The sequence below is a fragment of the Sus scrofa genome, chromosome X (assembly GCF_000003025.6).
Source record: "Sus scrofa isolate TJ Tabasco breed Duroc chromosome X, Sscrofa11.1, whole genome shotgun sequence".
In the NCBI taxonomy this organism is placed as follows: Eukaryota; Metazoa; Chordata; class Mammalia; order Artiodactyla; family Suidae; genus Sus; species Sus scrofa.
The window spans coordinates 90,265,710-90,289,874 of NC_010461.5; the positions used below are offsets into that span (position 1 = coordinate 90,265,710).

Here is a 24,165-nt window from a genome sequence, read left to right on the forward strand (position 1 = left end):
AACCTGCTGAAAGTGGATGGGAGGAAGACTGCAAGGAGATAGCAGGACTGGTCAGAGCCATGGGAGGAGGGGCTAGGTGTCTGGAAGCCAGGGCGGTAGAAATGACCATCAGAGTGCTAGTGATCCAGAGCGCCACGTGGTTTCAGACGGTTCCAGGGAGGTAAGGCCCTTGGAGACGTGGGGGTGGGAAGGAAGCAGTTAAGGGCATGAAGGAAGGAGGGGTGATGGGCCAGCAGAGGGGTGTCTCACACTCTTCCCCCCCCCCCGGGCTGGGCACACACTGCTGCTAAGATGGAGGCTGGTCGGGAGAGGGAGAAGGGGGGGGTGGATGACTTATGGGGTGCTGACAAGCGCTAAGAGTGAAGGCGTGATGGTAGACTGAGAAGGGTAATGACAAGAGGAGTAAGTGCTGCGGGAAATGGGAGAAGGAGATAAGTCTAGGCTCTCAGTGCCGTCCAGCAGCCTCGTCTGTGCTGACAGAGGTATTCCATATCTGCTCCGTTCATCATGGCAGCCACCAGCTCCCGTGGCTTCTGAGCAGATGAGAGGTGGCCAGTGGGGCTGAAGAACGTCGACGTCTAACGAACTTGAAATTGAAGCAGCTGCTGTTATCAGCAGCTTGCCCTCGGAACCACAGGAATGGGACACAGCGTGGAATAGCTGAGCAGGTGCCTAGCACCTCAGTGCAGGCGGGGCTGGCTTTGGTCTTGACACCCGAGTAAGCTTCCTGCACTGGATCCTGAGGCTCTGAGGTGGTCAGATCTGTCGGGCGGGCCTGAACTTCTTTCCAGTCACAGGAAAGGAGAAGTTGGGGGGAGAGAAAGATGAACAGGTCTGGCTGCCCAAACAGGCCACTGCTTCTGAGATGTGCCCTGTGAACAGTGCGTGCTGCTGCCCATTGTGAAGCTGGCCGCCTGCTTTCACGTCTTGGTCCTATTGCTTAGTGGCTGTGTGACATTGGCCAAGTTCCTTAACTTCCCTGTGCTTCAGTCGCCTCACCTGTTCAATAAAAATGGTAGTACAGTTGACCCCTGAACAACTCAGAGGTTGGGGGTGCCGACCCCCTGCACAATCAAAAATCCATAGTTACATTTGATTCTCCCCAAACTGAAATGCTAATAGCCTACTGTTGACTGCAAGCCTTGCCAATAACATAAACAGTTGATTCACACATATTTTGTATGTTGCATATGTATTATATACTGTATTCTTAAAGTAAGCTAGAGAAAAGGAAACGTTATTAAGAAAAAAATCAGGGAGTTCTCATCGTGGCTCAGCGGAAATGAACCTGACTGGTATCCATGAGGACTCATGTTCGATCCCTGGGTTCATTCACTGGCTCAGGGACCTGGAGTTACCCTGAGCTGAGGGGTAGGTTGCAGATGCAGCTTGGATCCAGTGTGGCTGTGGCGTAGGCTGGCAGCTATAGCTCCCATTCGACCCCTAGCCTGGGAATTTGCATGTGCTGCAGGTGCAGCCCTAAAAAAAAAAAAATCACAAAATCATCAAGGAAGAGACAACACATGTGCAGTGTATATGCATGTATTTACTGTGGAAAAAAATCCACATATTTGTGGATCCACACAGTTCAAACCCCTGTTGTTTAAGGGTTGTGATGAACGGTCAGTGTTTCCATGTATATAAAGCACTTATAAGAATGCCTGTCCCTTGTTTCACAGTATATAAGTTTGCTGGGGTTTTTTTGCCTTTTTTTTTTTTTTTTTTTTTTTGGCTGTTTCCATGGCATGAGGAAGCTCCCAGCCAGGGAGCAAACCTGTGCCACAGCAGCAGCCTGAGCTGCTACAGTGACAATGCTGGATCCTTAACCTGCTGCGCCACAAGGGAACTCCAAGTTTGTTATTAGTATGGTTTCTGCTTACTAACGGGCCAGGACTCTGCCTGCAAATGTAATAAAATGTGGTCCCTGTGGTTTCTTAGCTTGGGAATGAGCTAGTGGAGCTGGAGGGATAAACAGTGCCCTCGACCTGCCCTAGGGGTAGGAAGTGGCATCCAGGGGTCAGAGGTCACAAGGAAGTCTACGGCTGGGCCATGCATGTGCATGATCGGAATGAGGATATGAAAGATGAAACTCTGGGAGGTTGTGGTCAGATGATCCTGCCTGGAGTGGGGCAGTTGGCAGTGCTGACTGAAGCCGGTTGTGGGGAGTGGGGTCGAGTAGAGGTGCAGATTGGCAGAATTGAGGAGGTTCAAGAGGCCATGAGGTTAGGGTGTTGGAAGTGGCACCCGTGTGGATGTTGAAATCACCCAGGATGCTGGCAGCAAAATCCCGAGGTGGAAAAAGACTGCGAGCCGAGCGAGACTGACCTGGGATGAATCTGATCGTGTCCTGGAGGACAGCGGGTGACAGTGATAAGGGAGAGAAGCTAACGCTTGAAAGGAGGAGAAAAGAGTAAATATGTAGAAGCAGTAACAGGAGCTGGAGGAACCCCCTTACCACCCCCACCAAAAAAAAAAAACCCTTGCTTTGAGAATAGGATGAGAAAGAATAGCCTCTGCACAGAGCAGCCAGAGGGAGAAGCAGCATCCTCAGAGGGGAGCCAGGGCTCCTTAGGGTGAGGAGGAGGAAGGGCCATTCCGTGCAGTGGCGGCTGGTATCGGTGGATGTGTCAGTGGTGGGGCCGCCGTCACGGGTTTCCATGGGTTTCCAGTGGGGTGGCTTGGATGGCCGCCAGCTTGATGGCCTGCAGGGCTGGTGGCGCACTTCCCCGCTTGGGAACTCCCCTTTCTCCATCCCCGTGGCTTGTTTTTGGTTGGTTCACTGTGGTGGTTTTTATTTAAGCAAGGTTTTTTAACCTGGGGTCTGCAAAGAGGAATTAAGGGGTCCATTAATGTGGATGAGAAAAATAATCACAGCTTTGTTTTCACTAACCTCCAGGAGAAACGCAGCGCATGAATGCAGGTATTAGCCATACCTGCGGCTTTGTTGTCAATAGCAATCGCAGATGGCTTCCTATCACGTTACAGTCAGTTGCAGACAGCTCAGAATCCTGTTTATGCTCATCACTGCTTTGAAATGATGGTAGTTGCCAGCTCTTATTGTTAAACACATTAATAAAGAAACATAAGTACTATATTACAAATGTGCTTAACTATTTTCATAACCATGTATTAATGTTACTGGTTTCTTTTGTAACCCTGTGCCTTTTATGTTATGCGTTTAAAACCTTGTTCTGAGAAGAGATTCATCAGTGTCCTCATGTTTCCAGAGGGGTCCCTGCCAGGCGCCAGGAAGGCGAAGAAGCCCCGCCTCCAGGCTGCTTGCAAACCCCTCTATGTTTCCCTAGAGGGCGCTCTTGTTTCAGACTTGGGGAACAGCGGACTTTGCGGCTTGCCGTGGGGCTGACCAAGTTGTTTTGAAGTCCAGGCAAATCAGACGCCCTTTGGGGACATTTCAGGAAACTGGCGTGTCAGAACCCCAGTGTCGTTTGATCCGGGCAAGCCACTTCTCTCTTGAGGGGACTCTAAGCTGTCTCCTGCAGGATGAGGGTTGAGATACAGCCCCTGTGCCAGCTTCTAAGAAGACAATTAAAGCCAGAGCACTCAGGCCTGTGATGGCTTAAAAACTGTCCCCAAGTTTTCATACAGACTCAGCTCCACGTTAGCCCACCGTCCTGCTTGTCTCTAGCCTTCGGTTGCTGGGAAAGTACTCTTTCATTAGCTTCGCGGGGCCGCTTTGCTGGTCAGGCGGGCGGCAGGGAAAAGGATGAGGGACTCGAGTAGATTCTGAAGGCTCCTGAGGGGTTTGTGGGTGAGGAAGGAGCTGGCGGATTTGAGACGTTGGCCCAGGGCTGGCCTTGCGCTAGAGGGTGGATAGATGAGTTTGGGAAGACTGTGGGGTTTTCCCTGCTGAAGAAGAAGTATTTGGGGCCCAGGAGTGCTTTGTGGGAGCAGGGGATTGAGGCAAGGACTTCCTGCCTTAATTTTGTCAGCTTCCAGGAGACACGTCTCCTCACAGCTAGCCAGACTGGGGGCCCCTGTACAGCTAGCCAGACTGGGGGCCCCTGTACAGGTAGCTCCAGCACTGTGCCTAAGGCAGTGTGGCTGGAGGACAGAGCATCAGAATTGCCTGAGATGGGAGTTCCGTTGCGGCTCAGCGGTAATGAACCTGACTAGGATCCATGAAGACGCAGGTTCGATCCCTGGCCCCGCTCAGTGGGTCAAGGATCCGGCCTTGCAGTGAGCTCTCAGACGCAGCTCAGATCCTGTGTGGCTGTGGCTGTGGTGTAGGCCAGCAGCTATAGCTCTGATTCCACCCCATAGCCTGGGAACTTCCATATGCTGCAGGTGTGGCCCTAAAAAGACACCCCCCCCCAAAAAAAAAAGAATCACCTGAGATGGTTGTTTGTCAGATGGAAATTCCAAGATCTCCTGAATTCTAGTCCCTGGTGCAGAACCCGGGAATCTGCATTTCCCGTGGATTCTCTAGGACAGGGGTTCTCAAAGCACGGTCCCTGGAACCTGGGAACCTGTTAGAAATACAGATGCTCAGATTCTTGATTCTAGGCCCTGTCCCAGACCTACTGAATCAGAAACTCTGGGGTGGGCTCAGCAAAGCTTCCTTTTATAAGCCCTCCAGGGGATTCTGATACGGATGGAAAGTTTAGCCTCATTGCCTCCTTTGATCCAAGAGCTGGTTCCCCCTTGAAAGTTCACCGAGACCCAGGGAATACTAACTGCACTGTGCACTGTTATGTGAGGCCCGGTGGCGGGTCCTGTTAGTTGTTGTTGTTGTGTTGTTTTTCCTTTTTTTGGCCACCCCACACTATATGAAGTCCTCGGGCCAGGGATCAGATCTGAGGCACAGTTGTGATCTACGCCACAGCTGTGGCAATGCTGGATCCTTAATCCACTCTTCTAGGCTGGGGATTGAAGCTGCGTCTCAGCACCCTAGAGATGCCACTGATCGATCCCCTTGCGCCCCAGCGCGAATTCCTGGCAGGTCCTATTTAAATAGCACTTGTCCCTGGAGTATCTCTGGGCTCCTTTAGCATTTCTTTTCTTACAGTGCTCCTGCAAGGCAGAAAGGGCCTGGGAATTCGCTGCCAGCAGGACTCTGATGCTTAGAGGAGTTTGGATGCTCATGGGGTGGCGGGGGGCCGGGTGGAGCCACACAGTAGCTTGGGACGAGTAGGGGCCTGGGTCTCTGGGCTCCAGTGCTTGTTCACTAGGCCAGGTCCACCTTGCCAATGGGAAATTGGTCAGTCCAGCTAAGAAAGAATTAGAAAACTGTATTCAAGCCAAATTTGAGGATTACAACTGGAGAAGAGCATCTCGGGGAGCTTTAAGCACTGTTCTGCCCGTTAGAAGTTGAGACGGTTGATTTCAGTTTTTTGAGACAGAGGGCTGTACGTAGTATTGGCAGTTTACACAATCCAGATCTAAGGTCACCCTGGTGGGTCGTGAGACCTCTTACAAGATCAAAAGGGAAAGTTACCTTTGAGGCGCTGCCTTGCTGATGCTGGGAGAAGGTTGCTCTTTATGGTTGAGCAGGTATTCCTGCCAGCAGGGGGCCCTGGCCGCTGCAGAATGCAGACACACAGTGCACAGTGGGGGAGAGCGGAGGCCAAAGGGCAGAGAATGTTTGTGTTTGCATTTTTCTTGTCTTGCCACAAAATAGGAATTTTATTTCCCAACCCGTTGGAGTCTTTGCTAGCCCACCGTCCTCACTCTGTGTGCCGTTGGCAGAAGGCTGGCTCTCTGATCCTCATGGGTAAAGGTGGGTCTCTACGCTGCCTTCGCTGTAGGCTTAGGTGGCCCCGTCAGCCCCCACTAGGCGCTTTGAAGGGCCAAGCCTGGTGTGCCTGGGCTGTCCAGCCCCTCAGGATAGGTTAGCAAGGTGGCTCACAAAAGATAGAAATGAAAGTGTCTCATTTCGAGGGCACCAGAGATCGGCTGGCATTGTCGTTGGACCTTGGACTTGTCATTCGCTTGCCTGACTGCACACCTGCCTGCACCTTCTCTGATGTTCCCCATCCCACTGAGGGGTACCACCACCCACTCATCACCCAGGCCAGGAATCGAATCATTGGCCCTTTACACCCCCACCCCACCCCATCCAATCAGTGACCAGATCCTGTCCATCTGACCTCCTGATCATTTCTCGAATTCATTCCTACCGCTCCCATTTTATTGAGTTCCGATCATCTCTGACTTGGGCTATTACAACAGCCTCAACACTCGTCTCCCTGCCTCTAGCCTCGCCCTACACATTTCAGTCAGTAGCCGGGTCGGGGACTCTGTCCCTTGCTACGTAAAGCGTGGTCTGAGGACCAGCAGCACCTGGGAGCTAGTTAGAAATGCAGAGTCTCTGTCCCCCACCCCCCAGAGCAACTGCAGCAGAACCCACCTTTTAACACCATCTCAAGGGGATTTTGTAAAGTCCAAAATAACATCATGTCACAGACAGACTTCCTCAAGAACGGGCCCTCGTCTCCTGTTTATCCCTTTCTCCTCCATAATAGTCCACTGACGCTGAACCGTATAAAGTTATTAAACACGCCAGGCCTCTTGCTTCATTCTTTGAGACTCTTATGTGTTGACGTGTCAGGCACTCGCTGGGGAGAAAGCGGTGACTAAAGCGGGTGCATATCCTGGCTTCCATGGAGCTTGCATTCTTTTATGGGGGGAGACAGTGAAGAAGTGAGTAAATAAGAAGTAAGAAAAATTCTGTAAGCAGTCAGATGATGTTAAGTGTCCAGAGGAAGAGCGGAAGCAGCATAAGGGGGCAAGTGCTGCCAAGTGGGCGCGGAGAGTAAAAGAAGGCCTTGCTGAGACTGATGTTTGAGTGTGGGCTCGCAGGCTTCTGGATACCTGGGGGAAGAATATGCCAAGCGGGGGAAGTGACACGTGGAAAGGCTCTGAGACAGGAGTGTCTCTAGAATATTCCAGCAACAGCACGTAGGTCAGTGTGTCCAGAGCCACGTGAAGGAAGGGGAACGTGGTAGGAGATGAGATCAGAGAGATGTTATACATGAGGGGCAGATGACACATAGGTCCCTGTAGACCATTGTAAGAACTTGACATTTTCTCCTTAGGGAGATTGGGGGGGCGGTTTGAGCAGACGCCTGACATGATCTGCATTCATTTTTCAAGGGATCCTAGAAGTTCCCTTGTGGAACAGCGGGTGAAGGCTCCAGCGTGGTCACTGCAGCAGCTTGGGTTGCCGCTGTGGCACGGGTTTGACCCCCTAGTCCAGGGATTTCCACATGTCCCGGGTGTAGCCGATAATAATGATAGTAATTTTTCAAGGGATCACTCAGGCGCTGTGCCGAAATTTGTCTGTAGGGGCACAGAGATAGAAGTAGGAAGACCTATAAATTATGTTTGTAGCAGAAGAGGAAGGAGATGCTAGTGGCTTAGGCTAGGGTACCAACCGGAGAGGCACAGAAAAGTCGTTGGATTCTGGATACATCTTTAAAGTACAGCCAACAGGATTTGCTAATGGATCAGATGTGGGTTATGAGAGCGAGAGAGGGGTCAAGGATGAGTCTAAGGTTTTTGATCTGAGTGACCTAAATGAATTACTGTTTATTGAGATGAGGAGAAAGGGCTTTTGTGCTTGTTTAATGCTTTGTTGGAGCAAGGCAGGTGGCGAAGACGTGCTCTTTGGTTACCTACTGTTGTGTCACAAACATCCCCAAAACTCAGTAGCTTAAAACAGTGACTTAATATTTTTCGCAGTTGTATAGGTTGACTGGCACATTCTCTGTCGTGAGCTTAATGTGTCCTCCCCTCCAGTGCATATGTTGAGGTCATAACCCCTAATGTGATGTTTTGGAGATGGGGCCTTTGTGAGATAATTCGGGTTGAATGAGGTCATGGGGTGGGGCCTTCATGAATGGAGCTAGCGCCCTTCTAAGAAGCAGCCAGAGAGTTCCCTTCTGCCCTGAGAGAACTTGGTAAAAAGTTGGCTGTCTATGAGCAATGAAATGGGGTCTCCCAAGGGGATCCTGTGGATCCCGCCACCATGCTGGATTGAGCCGATCCCTAGGGGATCCAGTGGATTCCAGCACAACACAGGATTCTTCTGATCCCGAGGGGATCCAGTGGATCCCGCCACCACTCAGGATTCACCCAAGTCTGCCAGTGCCTTGATCTTGGACTGCCCAGTCTCTGGAACTGTGGTTTAAGCCTCTCAGTCTGTGGTATTTTGTTATGGCTGCCCTATGACATTTTCTGATGGTCCTGCCTGGGCTCAACTGGGATGGCTGGGCTTCTCTATCCACAAGGCCTTTCATGGCAAGGGAGTCTCAAAGCAGCATTCCAAGAGGCCAAGCCTCAGCACATGAGAGCGTTATCAGGCTTCTGATTGCATCTTTTTGATGAAGTCCCAGTGACCAAAGCAAGTTGCGTGGCTGAGCCAGATGGGCCATGTGGCCAAGTCAGTGTGGGAGATGCATACGTAAGGGTGTGGACGCCGGGAGGGTATGCTTCACTGGGAGCCCGTACTGTGACAATTTATAATAGGAGCCAAAATCAAAAGCTGAGTTTAAGAATGAGACGCCCACTTAAATATTCAAGTGTAGATATTGAATACATTGTGAGCTATGCGAGCCTGGAGTTCAAGGCAGAGGTCCAGGCTGAGATACAATCGTTGGCGTCATCAGCACATTGATTGTATCAGCGCCATGAGATTGGTTGAAATCACCAAGGGAATGCGGTTCTATAGAGAAGAGGAAAGCTCTGAGTTTGTGCAGTCTCATCCTCTCCATCATTTAGAGGTCAAGGAGACCAAGAAGAAGCAGGCTCTAAGGCAGGAGGAGAACCAAGAGAGCAGATATCGCAGGAACCAGGGGAAGAAGGTTTCCAGAAAGAAAAGGTGCGTAAGATGAGGCCTGAGAATTGACCTTTGGATTTAGCGATGAGAAGGTTATTAATGATCTTGGTGGGAGCTGTTTTGGTAGAGTGGGGGCTGGGAGGTAAACGCGGAAGGCTGATGAGCTCTGGTTGAGAGAGAACGGGAGGAGAGGGACTGCAGGCAGGGGAGTATAGGCAACTGCCGTCCAGTAAAAATATGTAAGCCACATGTATAATTTCAAATGTTCTAGTGGTCACCCTAAAAAGAGGTAAAAGAGGAGTTCCCTGGTGGTCTAGCGGGTTAAGGACCGGGTGTTGCTGTGGCAGGGGTTCGATCCCTGGCCTGGGAATTTCCACATGCCAGGAGGTGTGACTAAAAAAGAAAAAGAGGCAAAAGAAACAGTTGAGATTGGAGTTCCCATTGTGGCTCAGCAGCCTAAGAACCTGACATAGTGTCTGTGAGGATGTGGGTTCGATTCCTGGCCTCCCTCAGTGGGTTAAGGATCCTGTGTTGCTTCAAGCCGCAGCAGAGGTCTCAGATGTGGATCAGATCTGGTGTTGTCATGGCTGTGGTGTATGCTGGCAGCTGCAGCTCTAATTCACCCCCTAGCCTGGGAACTTCCGTATGCTACAGATGCAGCTGTAAAAAGAAAACAGATGAAATAAATTTTAGCAGTCTAATTTAACCCACTATATCTAAAACATTATCATGCCAGTATAATCACTATAAAATCATTACCAGGATATTTTACATCCTTTAAAACCCAGTAGTGTAGTTTACACTAATAGCACATCTCAATTCAAACCAGCCACATCTCAGATGTTAAATAGCCCCGCGTGACAATGGCTACCATATTGGATGGGACAGGTATATATAGATCATTCTCTCAAGGAGTTTTGCTCTAAAGATGACCACAGGAATGAGGTGGTTGCAAGAGTGAAGTGAGGTCAGGTGTGCGTGTCTGTTTTTAGAATGGGAGCTGTGACGTATGCTCGTTTCTGTGCTAGTAGGAATAATCCAGTAGAGAAGAAGAAACTATTGATGTAGGAGAAAGAGGAAACAGACTCTCGAATGATATCCAGAGCGGACGGGATTTGGGTACAAAAGAGAAGGCCTGTCTGGGCTAGGATCTTGGGCACTTCATCCAGGGCAACAGGGCAGAGAAGTGGTTAGATTTGATCTGATTCCTTTTTTTTTTTTTTTTTTCCTCAGTGAGGTAGGACTCAGGGTCATCACATCTGAGAGTAAGAATGGGATAGGAGTATCGAAGGTCTGAGAAGAGAGGAGAAAAATACTAAATTGTGGCTTGAGAGAGGGAACGGATTGGCTGGCAGCATGAAAGATGCACTTAGGTTTGTGATCACGGCTCTAAAGTGAGAACAGTCAGCACCGTTGTTTTTCTCCAGCCACGATTGGGAGGTTGGGACTTTAACCAGGGCTGGGGTTTTTTTTTCCCCCAAGATGAGTGCGGTTATGAGAGGGGCCATGGTAGCCCCAGGGACCCACCAGGGGCGATTTGAGCAACGGGCCATGGAATGCACGGGGGGAAGAGGGAGCTGTGAGGGACAGCAAGAAAGAGGGTAGGACCCATGGATCACAGATTCCTGTGGGTCCCAGATTCCGGTTGAGGTCAGGGTTAGAGCGGACTAGCTGGAAGGACAGAAGTGGTGGTTGAAGAGGGCATGCGTGACTTAACGAGGGCCTGCAGATATTCATGACTGTACAGTCTCAGGCATGACTGGCCGAGGTGACATGGGGACAAAATCATTGAGAGGAGGCTCAGGAGCTGAGAGGCCGGGGCCTGGAGGCATATGTTGACCCTATCAGGCGGTAAGGACAGGACTGTTTTTGGAGAGAAAGGTACTGAGCCAAGCGCTAACGTCCTTGAGGAACATCAAGGGCCTTGACCCAGGGGTCTCTAGACAACCATAAAGGGGAAGGGTCGTGGGTGGCATTGCAGGCTTCTCCGGAGAAAGGAAGCCCAGTGGTCTGGAAGTAGCACTGCAGAGAAAGAGGTGACCTGCTCTACCTCTAGGGGCTCAAACCAGTGAGTACTTTGGAGGGCGGGCTAAAGGCGAAGCAGGCTCTGTGTGAGGAGACGGAGGTTAGGGAAGGGCAAAAGGATGAAGAGGGCATTCAGAGAAGTGATGCAACTACTGGGAATTTAGCTAATGACGTCTCTGTGGATTTGCACGTTCGGTTCCCCTTTCCTGGAATTCCCGTCCTGTCCTTGTGCACCTGGACAGCTTTCCTTTATCCTTTACCACCCGGCTCCTGCAACACTACTTTCCTGAAATTGCCCCAGCAGAGATGCCCAGTGGCCAGCAGGTTGCCAAAGCCATTGGACGTGTTTGTCTTTATTGAAGCTCTGTAGAGAAATGTGTTCCCAGTGGAATTTTCTATGACGATGGGAATGTCTTATCTCTGTGCTGTCCACTATGGTAGCCACCAGGCCTGTGTGGTTTATCGGGCACCTAAAATGTGACTGGTGCTATTGAGGAATGAGATTTCTAATTTTATTTCATGTTAATCCATTTAAATGTAAGTTGCCACCTGTGGCTCAGGGCAAGCTTTAATTTTGTCTTCCATCCTTCTCTCTCTGTCTTTTTTTTTTTTTTTTTGGCCATATCTTTGGCATGTGAAAGTTCCTGGGTCAAGGATCGAACCTGTGCCACAGCAGCAATCCAAGCTGCTGCAGTAATGCTGGATCCTTAACCTGCTGTACCACAGGAGAACTCCCCAGTCCTGGTCTTCTAATGAGTCTTCTTTCTCCTGGTAACTTTTGGCTGTTTCCCAGACTCTGTCCTTGGTCCTTTAATCTCATTCTGTAGATTCTTCCCATGTTGATCTTACCTATACCCTAAACTCTGTTTCTGGGCCGTCTCCCTCTCCAGAGCTCAAGATCTGGACTCCTATAGCCTGTTGGAGATGTCCGCTCGGGTAGCCTGTAGGCGTTCAGTGTCACCATGTCCCCAACCTGAACTCTTCTCTCCCCTGAATCAACTCTGGGTTACTGAAGTCCTAGACTTGGGGGTTACCCTAGATGGCACCTTCGTGTCTGACGAATTGCCAGGTCATCCACCTCTGCCTCAGCATCCGAACTGGTCTTCAGTCTTGTGCCTCTCCTGCCCAGTATCCACCCTGCTGCCAGAGCAGTCTAGCCAGCTGCAACATAAATCTGACCTTGACTCCCCGGTTTGAAACCTCTCAGTGGTGTGTCATTGTACAGAGGATGAAGGCCGAGTTCCCGGGCGCAGCACGAAGGCTCTTCATGACCAGAGCCTGCTTGCCTGTCTCTCCGGCTTCCTCTCTTGACACACGGCCCCTCCCACATGATGCTCCAGTAACACAGACCTGCTTGGTACAACACGCCAGCGGCATGCTGGTTCCGGCCACCATGCCTTTTCACAGACTACTGCCCCAAATGTCTTTTCTTCTCTTTAAGCTCCTGTCCCCATCTTCTCCTCCTCCAAAACTCACCCCAACCGTCATCTTCTCCAGCTCCTCTTCCTCAGTGTCCCCATTACTCAGCGTGCTTACTTCATCGCACCATCTTCTTGGTCACGTGTAAGCTGCAGGGTAGGTCCCAAGTTGCTTCTCTTTCATGGGGTCTGGTGCCTGGCGTGCACCCAGTCAACGCTGAATGAATGGGGAGCATGTAAAAGTGAATGAGTTGAAGGGAGCAGGAGGAAGGTTGGAGAATAGGATGCTGCCCTCCCCAGTCTCATCTCTGTGCTCTGAGTCCTTCCCTGGTGGGATCAGAGGGTAAGAGAAAGGGCCCTTGAGACAGGCCTCTTGGGGATCAGTCTTGGCTGCTGGTGGCGCAGTTGACATCTCTCTCAGCACTCATAAGGCTTCCTTCTGGCAGAAATTGATTTCAGAAAAAGCTATTATCTCGGTTTCCCCCTACCTTTAGAGCTGGAACACTTCTAGCCTCCTGGGATGGAAGATGCTAGCAGAAAATGTCACATTTATTTTTTCTTACAGTTAAAAAAAAAAAAGTTTTATGTGTTTAATTTTTCCGAAAGTACTTCAATTTCTATTTTCCTTTAAAAGAAAAACTGGTCTTTCACTGAGATTTTCCCAAGGGCTGCATCCAGGTATATAAAAAAAGAATGATGTGCGTTTGCATATCATTTGCATATATCTGTGTAGACTGGGTCATCTGTTCTCACAGTGCTTGCTTTTTTTTTCCCTTGTTTTTCAAAGAAATTGAATATTTGATCACCTTTGCAATGAAAAGAACCAACAATAGTGAAAAGGCAGGGGAAACCACAGTCACCATTCCCCTTCATGGAAAAAGCTCATCTCTCTCCCGGCTTCCCTGTTGTCGTCCAGTCTTCTTGGAGGTTCGGGGTGGCTGTGGCTGCCATGGTAAAAATAGCAGCTGCCATCTGTGTGCCAGGCTCGCTGCTGTATTTACTTTTTTATCTCTCTTACTCCACTCAGCAGCCCCAAGAGATAGATGTTACTCCCTCCACTGTGTACACAGGAAAATATGCTTAGAGGGGCAGCACAGTGTGCCCGAGGCCACCCCTCTGGGCAGTGGCGGGGGCTCAAACCCCAGGCTGTCTGACCCCAGGGCCCTTTTTTTGAACCACTAAGCTGCGTTTTCCATCGATGCACTGTTTGGCGTTCCGTCGTTTACACTTGCCATCATGAGCCAGGGACTTTTCTACAGAGGTATATAGTTTGTCCAGTTGTTATTTGAATGGCAGTGGATCATTGCAGAACATCGAGGCACCAGAGTTTACTTATCTCCCCAGTTGGTGTGTTTCCAGTGGTTCAGTCTGATAGGTAGCACAGGTGTAAATATTTGTGTGCCCATAAGGGCCGTTTGTTGCGTGTTTGGGGTATGTGATGGTAGTCTTCACAGTTGCATTGTTGAGCTAAAGGGTTATAGCTCTATGGACGCTCCAGAACGTCTGTGCCTTTCATTTCCCAAGCAGTGGTTATTTTTTGAGTGTCTGTTATGTGCCTGGTGCCGGAGGTGAAGAGGCGATTCCGAAATGGCCCCTCCCTCAGAGAACTGGCAGTCTGATGTGGGGCAGATGATGTAAGACAGCACGAATGGTACGAACATGGGGTTTGGACTGGAGGCAGGGAGAGCACTGAGAAACTGGGTGTTCCTTTCCCCCCACAGCCTGAGGCAGGACAGGGTCAGGGGCTTTAAGTGAGAGGGTCAGGGAGGACCACTGAAGCCCTGCTGTGAGGACACTTCCCCCTCCCAACCTCTTTCTGCACCCCCCCCAGCCCCCTGGGCCCTGCAATACTGCCGAGCTGCCACCAGGGGGAGCCAAGCAGAGGCCGGAGGGAAGGGACCCTTGGGGAAACCAGCTGGAGGCTCTAAGCACCTGTCGGTCCTCCGGGTCCCTCTTCCCCTTTAGGCTCCCAGCCACCAGGGTGACCACACGGTGCCCAGTTCCCACTCATTCAGCAGCCAGGAAAGTGCATGCAGTGGGAGCGCACTCCAGGCGCTGTGCTAGATGCTGGGAACACGGAAACAATCCCACTAGGTTCTCCACCCCAGGCGCTCTTGTCTGGACAACTTGGTGCAAAACTTCATATACAACTGGGTGCGATGCAGGTCTGGACAAGTGGCAGTGGGGGTGTTGAGCACTGAGGCCCCTGGCAGTGCCTGAGAGCCCAGTGCTCCACTGTTGGGGCTGTGGCCTCGGTTTATCTATCTACGAAATGGAGGTCAGGATGAGCCCAGTGCCCCCAAAGGATCTTCTGACTCAGATGTGCTGTCAGCTGCGTTTTCTTCACAGAGCCAGCCCGAGCTTCTCCCCCGGAAGGCCCAGCGGGCTCCAGTCACCCCAAATCGCCCCCTTCTGAGGTCTGCATATACTCCTGTGACTTGGGTTACTGTTGTGTCCCAACAACACCTATATCTGGATACTCAGCCCTGTCCTTTTCACGGAGCTTGTGATTCATATAATAATGAAGATAATCAGTCCTCGTTAACGCCCACACATGGCGCTTCAACCATGGCTTAAATGATCTCATCTACCCGGCAACCCTGTGAAGTAGGCAGCGGCACTGCACTTAGTAGATGAGTGAAACTGAGGTCTAGAGATACTGAGGCTCCCCAGGCCCTGAGGTCAAACCGGCAACAAGAGCCGGGATTTGAGAACCTATGTCTGCCCAGCTCCAGTGCCCACACTGTCACCCGTCATGCCACATTTCCCAGAGTGACACCTTCCACTTGCCTATTTCACAGACACCTCACTTTCAGCATGTCTGAAGTGGGCCTCATTTCTCCCCAAATCTGCCTTCTCCTCTCTTCTCCATCACAAGCAATGGCACCATCAACCCAGTGATGCCCGACTAGAACCCTGGGAGTCTTCCTAGATCTGTCCTTACCCTCCCTTCCCAACGTTCGTGTCCTGGTAATTGTTTGCTCCCACTTGTCACCAGCCCTACTGTGGTTATCCTCAAAGCCGTCCATCCTCCCCGCTTCAGGTTCCTGAAGCAGTCTCCCCGCCTCCCCTCTGCTCCAGCCCATCCCCCGCAGCCTGGCCAGGCCGATCACATCACTTCCCAGCTTCAGACCTTCCACCACTTTGTGTGGCACTGTAGCAGAGCTCAAAGCGTGGCCACCCATGGGCTGAAATCCATCCAAGAAGACATGTTTTGTTTGGTCCGCTACACATTCTTAAAACATTTTGAATTATTTGCCAACATTTGAAAAATCAGGAAATACCATATGAAAGTTCCTATTTCTGGCTTCTGCAAAAGCGAAAGACTGGCAACTCTTGGGCCCACAGCCCCTTAGGGCCATGTTTGGGAGGAGCTGAGTGGGGGGCTGCCCTCTCCACAAGGGGCCTGGGCTTTCCATTGGGCTAGTCTCCAGCTTCCCTAGTGTCTCTGGTCACTGCCCTGCGCTCAGTTACCTGCCCGCCTGAGACTTGAGGCATTCAGGGTCATGACCCTGCAGCACACAATGAAGCCCAAAGCCCTCAGCATGGTTTCTCAGGGCCTGCCTGGCCCAGCTTGGAGCAGACCAGCCCTGCCAACCTCTGACTCTTAGTCCTGCTCACTGCCCCATTTCATGGTCGCCGGGGGCCCCAGCCCTTCCCTGGAGTTCTCTCAATTGCCTCGCTCCCACAGATGTCCGCCTTCCTACAGGCTGCTCTTCTGGAATGCCAAGGCCCTCTGTTAGTCCCATTTGCCCTTCAGGACTCTGCTCTGTGCCCCCTCTGCCAAGCAGCTGTACTCCCCATGCCCAGTGCCGTTCTCCCGTGGCACTCGACACAGACCTTGGTCGTGGCACCCATCAGACGGGGTTCTCCTTGTTGCTTGGCTTGTCTGCCTTCCCCACCTGATTGTGAGTCTGAGGCTGCAGGGAGCCTGTCTTCTTTCTATTCCTATTCCCAAAGCCTGGTACAGGGCTTCGTATATGATAGGTGCCTAATAACCGGTGAATGAATAGATGAATCGTGAAAGACGGACCTGGGAAAAATGCTACTCCAGGATATCACGTTGCCACCTACTTGCGTGGGGTGGAAAGTTGCAGGTTCTTTTCATTGTGGAGGCTCCCCCATTGGAGGAGGCACACCCCCGTAGCATCCTGTAAGCCACACCCCTGCTCTGCAAGATCTCAGATACATCCTAGCCTATGGGGATGGCAGGTCCTAGTGACGAGAGAGGGAAAATATATGATTCTTGCTGTTCTAGGAGGAGCAAATTGTCTAAGGATGAGCAATGTCACAACAAGTGGATATGACCCATTCTGTAGTTATTTGAATAATAGTGGTGATGCAGCGGTGACAGTACCTGACATGTGGCACAACAGCTCTAAGAAGTATCCCCACTTTACAGACGAGTAGACTGTGGTTCGTGGAGTTTAAACAACTTTTCCAGGGTCACACAGCCCGTAAGTGGTAGAACCCGGGTTTGAAACCAAACCCGTCTGACGTTCTCAACCCCCATGCCATACTTTCCCAACGTTTCTCTTTACAAACATAAGGAAGTGATTAAAATTAGGTGGAATTGAAGGATATACAATTATATATACAGTAAGATTCCAATTAGTAATCAAAAAAAAAAAAAGTGAAGGAGCTCCCGGGGTATAGAGAAAGTAACCAAGGAGACACACCCCTGTGTTAGCAGGGGTCACATTCAGCTAGTAGAGTGCTGGTGGGGGGTTTTTTTTGTTGTTTTGTTTTGTTTTTCCTCTTATCCTCCATCTCATTTCTACTTTGGAACATTTTCTAAATTTCCTGTAGTGAGCATATGCAGTCGTCCCTGAGTATCCAAGCGGGGCTGCTTCCACGACCCCTGCAGGTACCAAAACCCGTGGATGCTCAAGCCCATGATGTAAAACGGGGGCGTACCGTCAGCCCTCTGCATCTGTGGCCTTCACCTCCACAAGTTCAACCAACCATGGGCCAGTCAGTCCAGTTGGTTGAACTCACAGATGGAGAGGGCCAACTCTTTCTTTTCTAATAATCATTTAAAAAAATCCTCTCTTTGTGGAGTTCCCGCTGTGGCTCAGCAGCAAGGAACCCGACTAGTATCCATGAGGATGCAGGTTTGATTCCCCAGCCCTGCTCAGTGGGTTAAGGATCCAGCGTTGCCATGAGCTATACTGTAGGTCGCAGACGTGGCTCGGATCCTGCGTTGCTGTGGCTGTGCCTTAGGCCAGTGGCTACAGCTCCGATTGGACCCCTGGCCTGGAACCTCCATGTGCCGCACTTTTGGCCCTAAAGATAAAAAGTCCTCTCTTTGTAATGGGCCTGCATTATGTGGCAGAACTGAGGCAGGGAAGGGGTGGTACAAAGACCAGCCATCAGCAGGGCTGTCCTCTGGGCAGCGGGAGCGGGTGATGAGCAGATGGCGGCCGTGGCCTCAGCACCTGTGCCCTCACGGGGTGAGGGAGGAGAAGTGAGTCCCCAGCTCTGTTGTCTGACCATCTGCCCTCTTCCTCCAGGTGCCTACACCCCGGAGCCCCTCAGCAGTTTCCGGTGGGCCCTTCTCTCGACTGGCCTCATGTTCTTTTATCACTTCAGCGTCTTGCAGATCCTGGGCCTGGTAAGTTCGGTTCTGTCCCCTTCTATCCCCTCTGTTTGGATTTCTTCATAAATCTTGATAATCCTGGTTGGCGCTGGTGTATCGTTCTGTTTTGAAAATATAAGATGCCAAAGGCCAGGCTGTCGCATGGTTGTGTCTGGGTTGCTGATTTATGATCCACAGCCTGGGCCTCTCCAGAGAGTTTTCTGAATCCTTCAGTAATGCCTGTTTCTTTCATCCCTGGAGAGGCAAGGAGGCCCTTCGCTCATGGCCATTTGGGTCAGAAAGAGTGAGCTGCTCTGGAAAGTGGTTTGCCGTGGACGTGACGCCACGCCACGGGGAGGCTGGACCCTGGCCCTGGGCCTGGCTTCTGACCTCGGGTCCATTACGGGTCTCCTACCGGGCTCCGAGCTGTGTGGCCAGTGGAAGCGTGGTATCGGGGCATCCCCATGGCATTCTGGGGTGTGCAGACCCGCCTGGAGTGTGGATGGTGGCCAGACTCAGTAGCTGAGTTTTCCGGAGCCCGCGGTTGCCGAGTGCGTGGGTGTCTCTCTTGGCGGCGAAGTGAGTGGCAAGGGCTTGGGGCTGGGGTTGGGAGACCCAGGCTCAAGTCCCGGCTTTGCCACCGCTCTGGGTGAGTTGGGCAGCGCCCTGTCCACCCGTCTGTGACACAGTCCAAAACGCCACCACCTCTCTGAGCCGGGGTGAGGACTTGTCGTTAATGTGACGGGCCGCCGGGCTTTGGAAAGGGCCGGGGCTGTCCTCGGGACAGGGGTGGCACGTCTGGCTTTGTGCGCGCGCGGCATTAATGTAGCATTAGCCGTGTGGAGCCTCGTGGGCCCCGGCCGGCCTAGGGCACGTTACTGATGTCACCAGCACTTTCGTAGAAGCAGTCATTTTCTCTTACCCTCCCTGGCGCGTTGCTCTGCTCGGGTTGGCTTCGGGGGTGGTTTGGGCGCCTTGCCACTGGCATGAAGGCTCCCTGTGCTCGGGGAGGAAGTGCGGTGACCTTCAGGCCCATACCTTTCCACCTGCTCTCCGCTGGGACTGCTGGATTCCAGGGGAGTCAGCGTCCTCATGTCACCACGCATTCCGTGCTCGGTCTCACCTCCGGGCCTGGCTCCGGTCACGCCTCCTACAAGGAAGGCTCTGTTCACACCATTCCTCGCCATGACCCCCATCCATCCTTCATGAGTCCATTCAGGTGTCACTTCCCATGAACTCTTCTCTGAGGATCCGGCCCCCATTCTGTGCCCGCCTCCGACGTCACGGTTTGAGGTCCACTGTGGTAGGCCGATCACCCCAACTTGCTTGGTTGCTAGTTAGCTGGAGGCAGGGACCATGCCGCTGACGGACCGCTCTTCACCCCGAGACAGCCCCCCGGGTCGAGGCACCTGGGGAAGGCTTAGGACTGGCAACGGGCTCTGGGCCCAAGCAGAAGGCAAGACTGAGCAGGCCCACCCGGCTCTTCCCCTGGACGGCCTCCCCTAAGACCTCCAGAGGGCTCTAGCCTCTCCAGCCTTGACCCCCTCAGGAACCCTAGGGGAGAAAGACCCTGCTATGAACAGGTGGGGATTTGTCAATCCCTCCTTGTCTAGCCCCCTAGGTAGACCCGGCTGAACTGGCAGAAGCCAGAGAAAGCCTAAGGACGGCGAACGCTCACTCTGCCTCCCTTGTCCCTGCAGGTCACCGAAGTGAATTTGAACAACATGCTGTGTCCGGCCATCTCAGACCCATTCTACGGCCCCTGGTACCGCATCTGGGCCTCGGGACACCAGACTCTCATGACCATGACCCACGGGAAGCTGGTTATCCTGTTCTCATACATGGCTGGGCCCTTGTGTAAATATCTGCTGGATTTGCTCCGGCTTCCAGCCAAGAAAATAGACTGAAGGTGCTTGCGGGGTTTTTATTTTTGTTTTTTTCTTTTGTTTTGGGGTGGTTTGGTTTTTTTTTTTTTTCTTTTTTCTTTTTTTCTTCTCCCCCTGAGGAAACAAGTCCTGACTTGACTTGGAGGACACCCAGTTCTTGATGAAATCATGGGAGAGGGCAGTAGGGTGTTTGGTGTATTTCTCTTCCCCCCCCACCCCCGTCCCTTTCTTCCAGCACTTTTTCCTTCACCAGCTCTTCCCCCAGGACGGAGGCTCCGAGAGCCTGGCGGGGGTGGTAGTGCTGAGGGCCGGACCTTTCCTCCTCCCCTCTGGCGCTCTCTCCCTGCTTCTAGTGGCCTTACATGGGGAGACGGTAGTCAGTGGCTGTCACTCTGCTTGTTGGTGCTTTAACAACAGCTGGTTGAGGAGAAAGGGAACAACAAGCAGCAGGAGTTGTTTGGGCGTCGAAGCAATGCGATTGGGTTGTGTTTCATTTCTCCACTGCCAGGGACCTCCAGCCTTCGGCCGGGGGTCCCCTTCTGCCTCCAGCACAGCCCCCGCCGTGAGGGGACTGAGGCCTTGTTTCTATACCAGCGGCAAGCCCAGAGCCAAGGGATTTCCCAGCTCGTGGCCAAAATAGAACTGGCCAGATTCTTCCCACTAGTGTCCCATGACTCAAAGCAAGCAGCCAACCAGCCACTCCCTCCAGGATACTGCCAGCCGTGGGAGGTGGGGGCGCTACCCAGCCCAGGGGCTAGATCCTACTGAGCCCTGTTGCAGTGGCAAATCCAAAGTGAACAAGGTTGAAATGCCCACTGGCTCATACTAGGCAAGACCTTGGGTAAATTCTGCCTGAGAGCTGAGAGGTGACCCACATCCCAATCAGAAGTGAGCACAGCAGTTAATCAACAGAAGTGGTAACTCGAGAAACCTATGATGTGAATCATGCTTGCGTTCAGTTTAATGTTGATAATAGATGGTGTTTTCATTGTGAGTGCCCCTTAAATGTCTCTCTTTCTCTTTTCAAAAGGCAGCTTCAGGGCAGGATGAGCTAGAGTTGGGTTTGTTTTTTGTTTTTGTTTTTGTTTTGGCTTTTTGGGTTGTGTTTGCTTGTTCCTTTGTTTTTTTGTTGTTTTGTTTTGTTTTGTTTTTGTTTTTGATGTGTGCATTTGGAGAAGCCCTGCATTAGGGCCTGTCTCTGGAGGGACTCCTGTCGGCCCACTCGGTGGTTTGACAGGCTCTGTCAGCATCCAGGGTTTGGAAGATACAGATCCTGCAGCCTCGTTTGCATAGGGCCAGATGTCAGTCACTGTGCCAAAAGGCAGAGCGGAATTGCTTAGGGCGGGAGGCATCGCAGGCTGTGCACCCTGCCCACCCCCAAAGTCCATGTCTAGGTTGAAAGGGCCGCACCAAGGAATCAGGTCCACATGGGTGGAGGAGGTTCAAGAGCTCTGAGAGGAAGTCATTGTGTTGCAAGACAGCTTCAGTCCTACCTGGCCCTCAAGAAGGGAGGCCGTGGCTGGGTGTCTGCTGACTCTTCCGTGGCTCTTCTGAGAGTAGATTTCTTAAGCATGGAAAAGGTCATTCCCCTGACCTCCTGATGGGCCTCCCTCCCCTCTCCCAGTCCAGGCAAGCCAGTTGTCCCCGGGTCTCTTTGGTATTTCAGGTGTTGCCTGTGTCGGACCCAGACTGAGTTGTAGTGGTTCAGCGGTCATGAGTTTAGCAGGTGGGCCTGCGGCGGGCAGCAGAGTGGAAGAGCGCCTCTGGGAAGAAGGCAGGGCCTTGCCCCTTGGCAGAGGCGCGCCGGCACCGAGGCCACCAGTCCCTCTGGTGTGGGCTTGCAGGAGGGAGGGACACTGAGTGCTCTGGCTCCCCATGGGCCCCTCGTGATGCATACCCTCATTTTCTGCCACCTTGGAGGGTTTGGCCGAGTTTTTCTTAGTGCCGCTCATCCCAGGCTCACCCTGGCGGAGGCACCTCTTGAGTGGCTGGATTTGCTCCGCCCACCAGCCACATGGGGGCGTGGCAAAGGAGGAAATGTGCCAGGTCGGGGGTCCGTGCCCATGACCTCTTCACAAAAGGAAAGGTGTGAAGGAGGAGCCCCCGGGGGCCTGTCCTGTCCCCTGCCAGAATGTCCCCGGCCAGAACACAGAGTCTCCGCCTCAGCCGGGGGCCAGCTGGCCAGGCACATTGGCAGAGCGGCCCTGTGGGCTCGCTCTCCCCCTCCCTGTGTCCATGGTCCGGTGCCGGGGGCCGATCGGCCCCAGCTTTGCTCGCGCTGGCCGGCCTCTAAAAGCTTGCCTTTGCCCTGGCTGCAGCTCAGCACCCCACACTGGCTGGCACTTCGCTGCTGCCTGGAAGGAAAGAAGAAAGTGGAAGCCACGTGCCTGGCTTGGTCAGGCCAGAGGCAGGTGTACCTGCCCAGGGCAGGGGGAAGCCAAGGGGAGGGAGATGCAGGACTTCTGGGGGCCAGGCTGGCTCCCGAACATGTAGTGGGGGAGGAATGGATAGCAAGCCCTGGCCACGGGCGCCATGGGGAGTTGCGGCCAGCATTTGAGGTCCTGGGGGAGCAGCCGGCATCTCGGTTGGCCTGTCCTTGAGGCCCATGTGGAGAGGTGACCTGGCCAGACCCTCAGCGGCCTGCCTAGGGGGTGCCCCTCCAGCCCTGCTTGTCTGTGAGTGCACAGGGGGTTCCCCAACCAGCCTGGCCAAGTTTCCACATGCTCTTTGCCAGCGTGTGGGAGCTCTGTGTGTGTCTGAGACGGTGTTTGTGGAAGCTTCTTTTAAACCGGCCCTGGGAAGGGAGAGGAGTGTTCCTTCCAGTCCCCAGGTAGCCTAGGCTAAAGATTTGGGCCCATGAGAACAGTGTGCTCAGCTGGCCAACTCGCAGCATCAGCTCACGGTCACAGAGAGAAGGTCATGCCTGCTCGCGGCCCCCCCTCCCCCACCCCCGTATTTGGTTCCTTACACCAAAGATGATCGGGGCCCATCTTCTTCCCGGAGGCCCAGGGCCACGTTCCTCTGTCAGCTTGCGAGGAAGCCACCGCCTCAGTCTCCCAAGCCAACCGTCTCTCTTTCTCCTGCGACTTCTCAGCATCCACAGAAGCTGCTCGCAGGGCGGTCGGTTCCCTTTCTCATCCGGTACCCAAGTCCAGCTCTCACATCATCCCTCTGGCTGCAGCCTCCATTGGGCCTTGGTTCTTCGTGCTTGTCGATATAATGCAGTGTTTTGTGGTGCGAGCGCAGCTGCCCACACATACATCGCAGGGTATCAGCACGTCTCTGTGTGCTGGTGGTAGGTCTGGGCTGACAGAAGCCCCTCCCTACCTCTCCCTCGGCCAAAAAGACTGTCTCGGACGCCCATCCCGAGTCATCCAAAGTGGAGAAGGGGAGGTGGGCGAGGGGAGAAGGGCTGGTGTGGCACTGCCCTGGCCTACTGGGAAGGAGCGCCCTCACTGCACACCCCGCCCTGCCCTCTGGGCGGCGGGTTGGGGTCCTGAGAGGGAACGAGCCTTGCTCTTCTGTATATAGAGTCGAGCCACTCCTGCTCAGGAAAACCTAGTCGCTTGTCGTTGCCCTTGTGACATTTTTGTACACTGGTTTGCTACTCGTGGCACGAAACAAACAAAACAGAGGCGTTTTTCAAGCCAAGCTGTTGTTTTGGAAACCCGCTTTCTTTCAGTGTCCGTTTTGTATTATATTTGGAAGAATTCTTCATTTCTCTTGGTGTCATTGTGGTAGACAGGATAGGATAGTCTGACTTGTGATTCTTTCTGCCAGGAAAATGGCAGTGCCTCTGTCATTCCCCCCACCCCCACCCCAGTCCTTCCTCATTCCCAAGGTGGGATTGCTATGCACTGGGCAGACCCCCCCCAACCCCCATCACCCTGTCACCCGCCCCCCACAGTGGCTTCCTTTCGAGCCAGCCTTTGTGCCCCCACTCCCCCTCCCCCCAAAAAAGGCTGCAGGATGAGTATTTTTGCCAAGCTGGTTCTTGGGTGCTCTGTGCCCGCCACCAGTTTGCTCACCTCTTGGGGCATTTTGTAATGTTTTCTGTTTTGTAAAACCTTTTGATTGTACTGAAATGGTTTCTGCGGTCACCTTTGGAAATAAATGGTCATTAATTTGTGTACTTAGCATTCTGAATTTTAGTCTGAGGTGTTTCTGTTGTTGAAGATCCCTGAATGAAAAGGAACCCTCACCACGGGACTTTACTGTTAAATCTTTACTTCATTTACTGTTATTAAAAGATTTATGAGAACCCGGGAGTCTTGGCCTTGCTTCCCAGAACCCTCTCAGAAGGGCTTCCGCTTTGGAAAGTAGACAAAAGGGGCCACCGGTGGCCCAGGCCGTGGAGGGACCGCCGAGGGACCGCTGGCATGCTCAGCACAGCTCTGCCCCATGAGTTGCGTGGCCGGATGTGCAGCCTCAGATTCTCCTGCACTGCTTGCCTCCACCAGG

The 24,165-nt window shown here is 52.6% G+C and overlaps 1 protein-coding gene across 6 annotated transcripts in view; it reads left to right on the top strand.

Annotated features, from left to right (window-relative positions):
- TMEM164 (transmembrane protein 164) overlaps nt 1-23,965 on the top strand; it is a 184,382-nt gene extending 160,417 nt beyond the window's left edge. For 3 of the 6 annotated variants that reach the window (XM_021080005.1, XM_021080001.1, XM_021080006.1), the window contains 2 exons: nt 17,754-17,854; nt 19,519-23,965. In XM_021080005.1, the coding sequence (XP_020935664.1) occupies nt 17,754-17,854; nt 19,519-19,725 (308 nt within the window). In that variant the 3' untranslated portion in view covers nt 19,726-23,965. The remainder of the gene's footprint in view (nt 1-17,753; nt 17,855-19,518) is intronic. The other 3 variants (XM_021080004.1, XM_021080002.1, XM_021080003.1) reach the window with 2 other exon arrangements.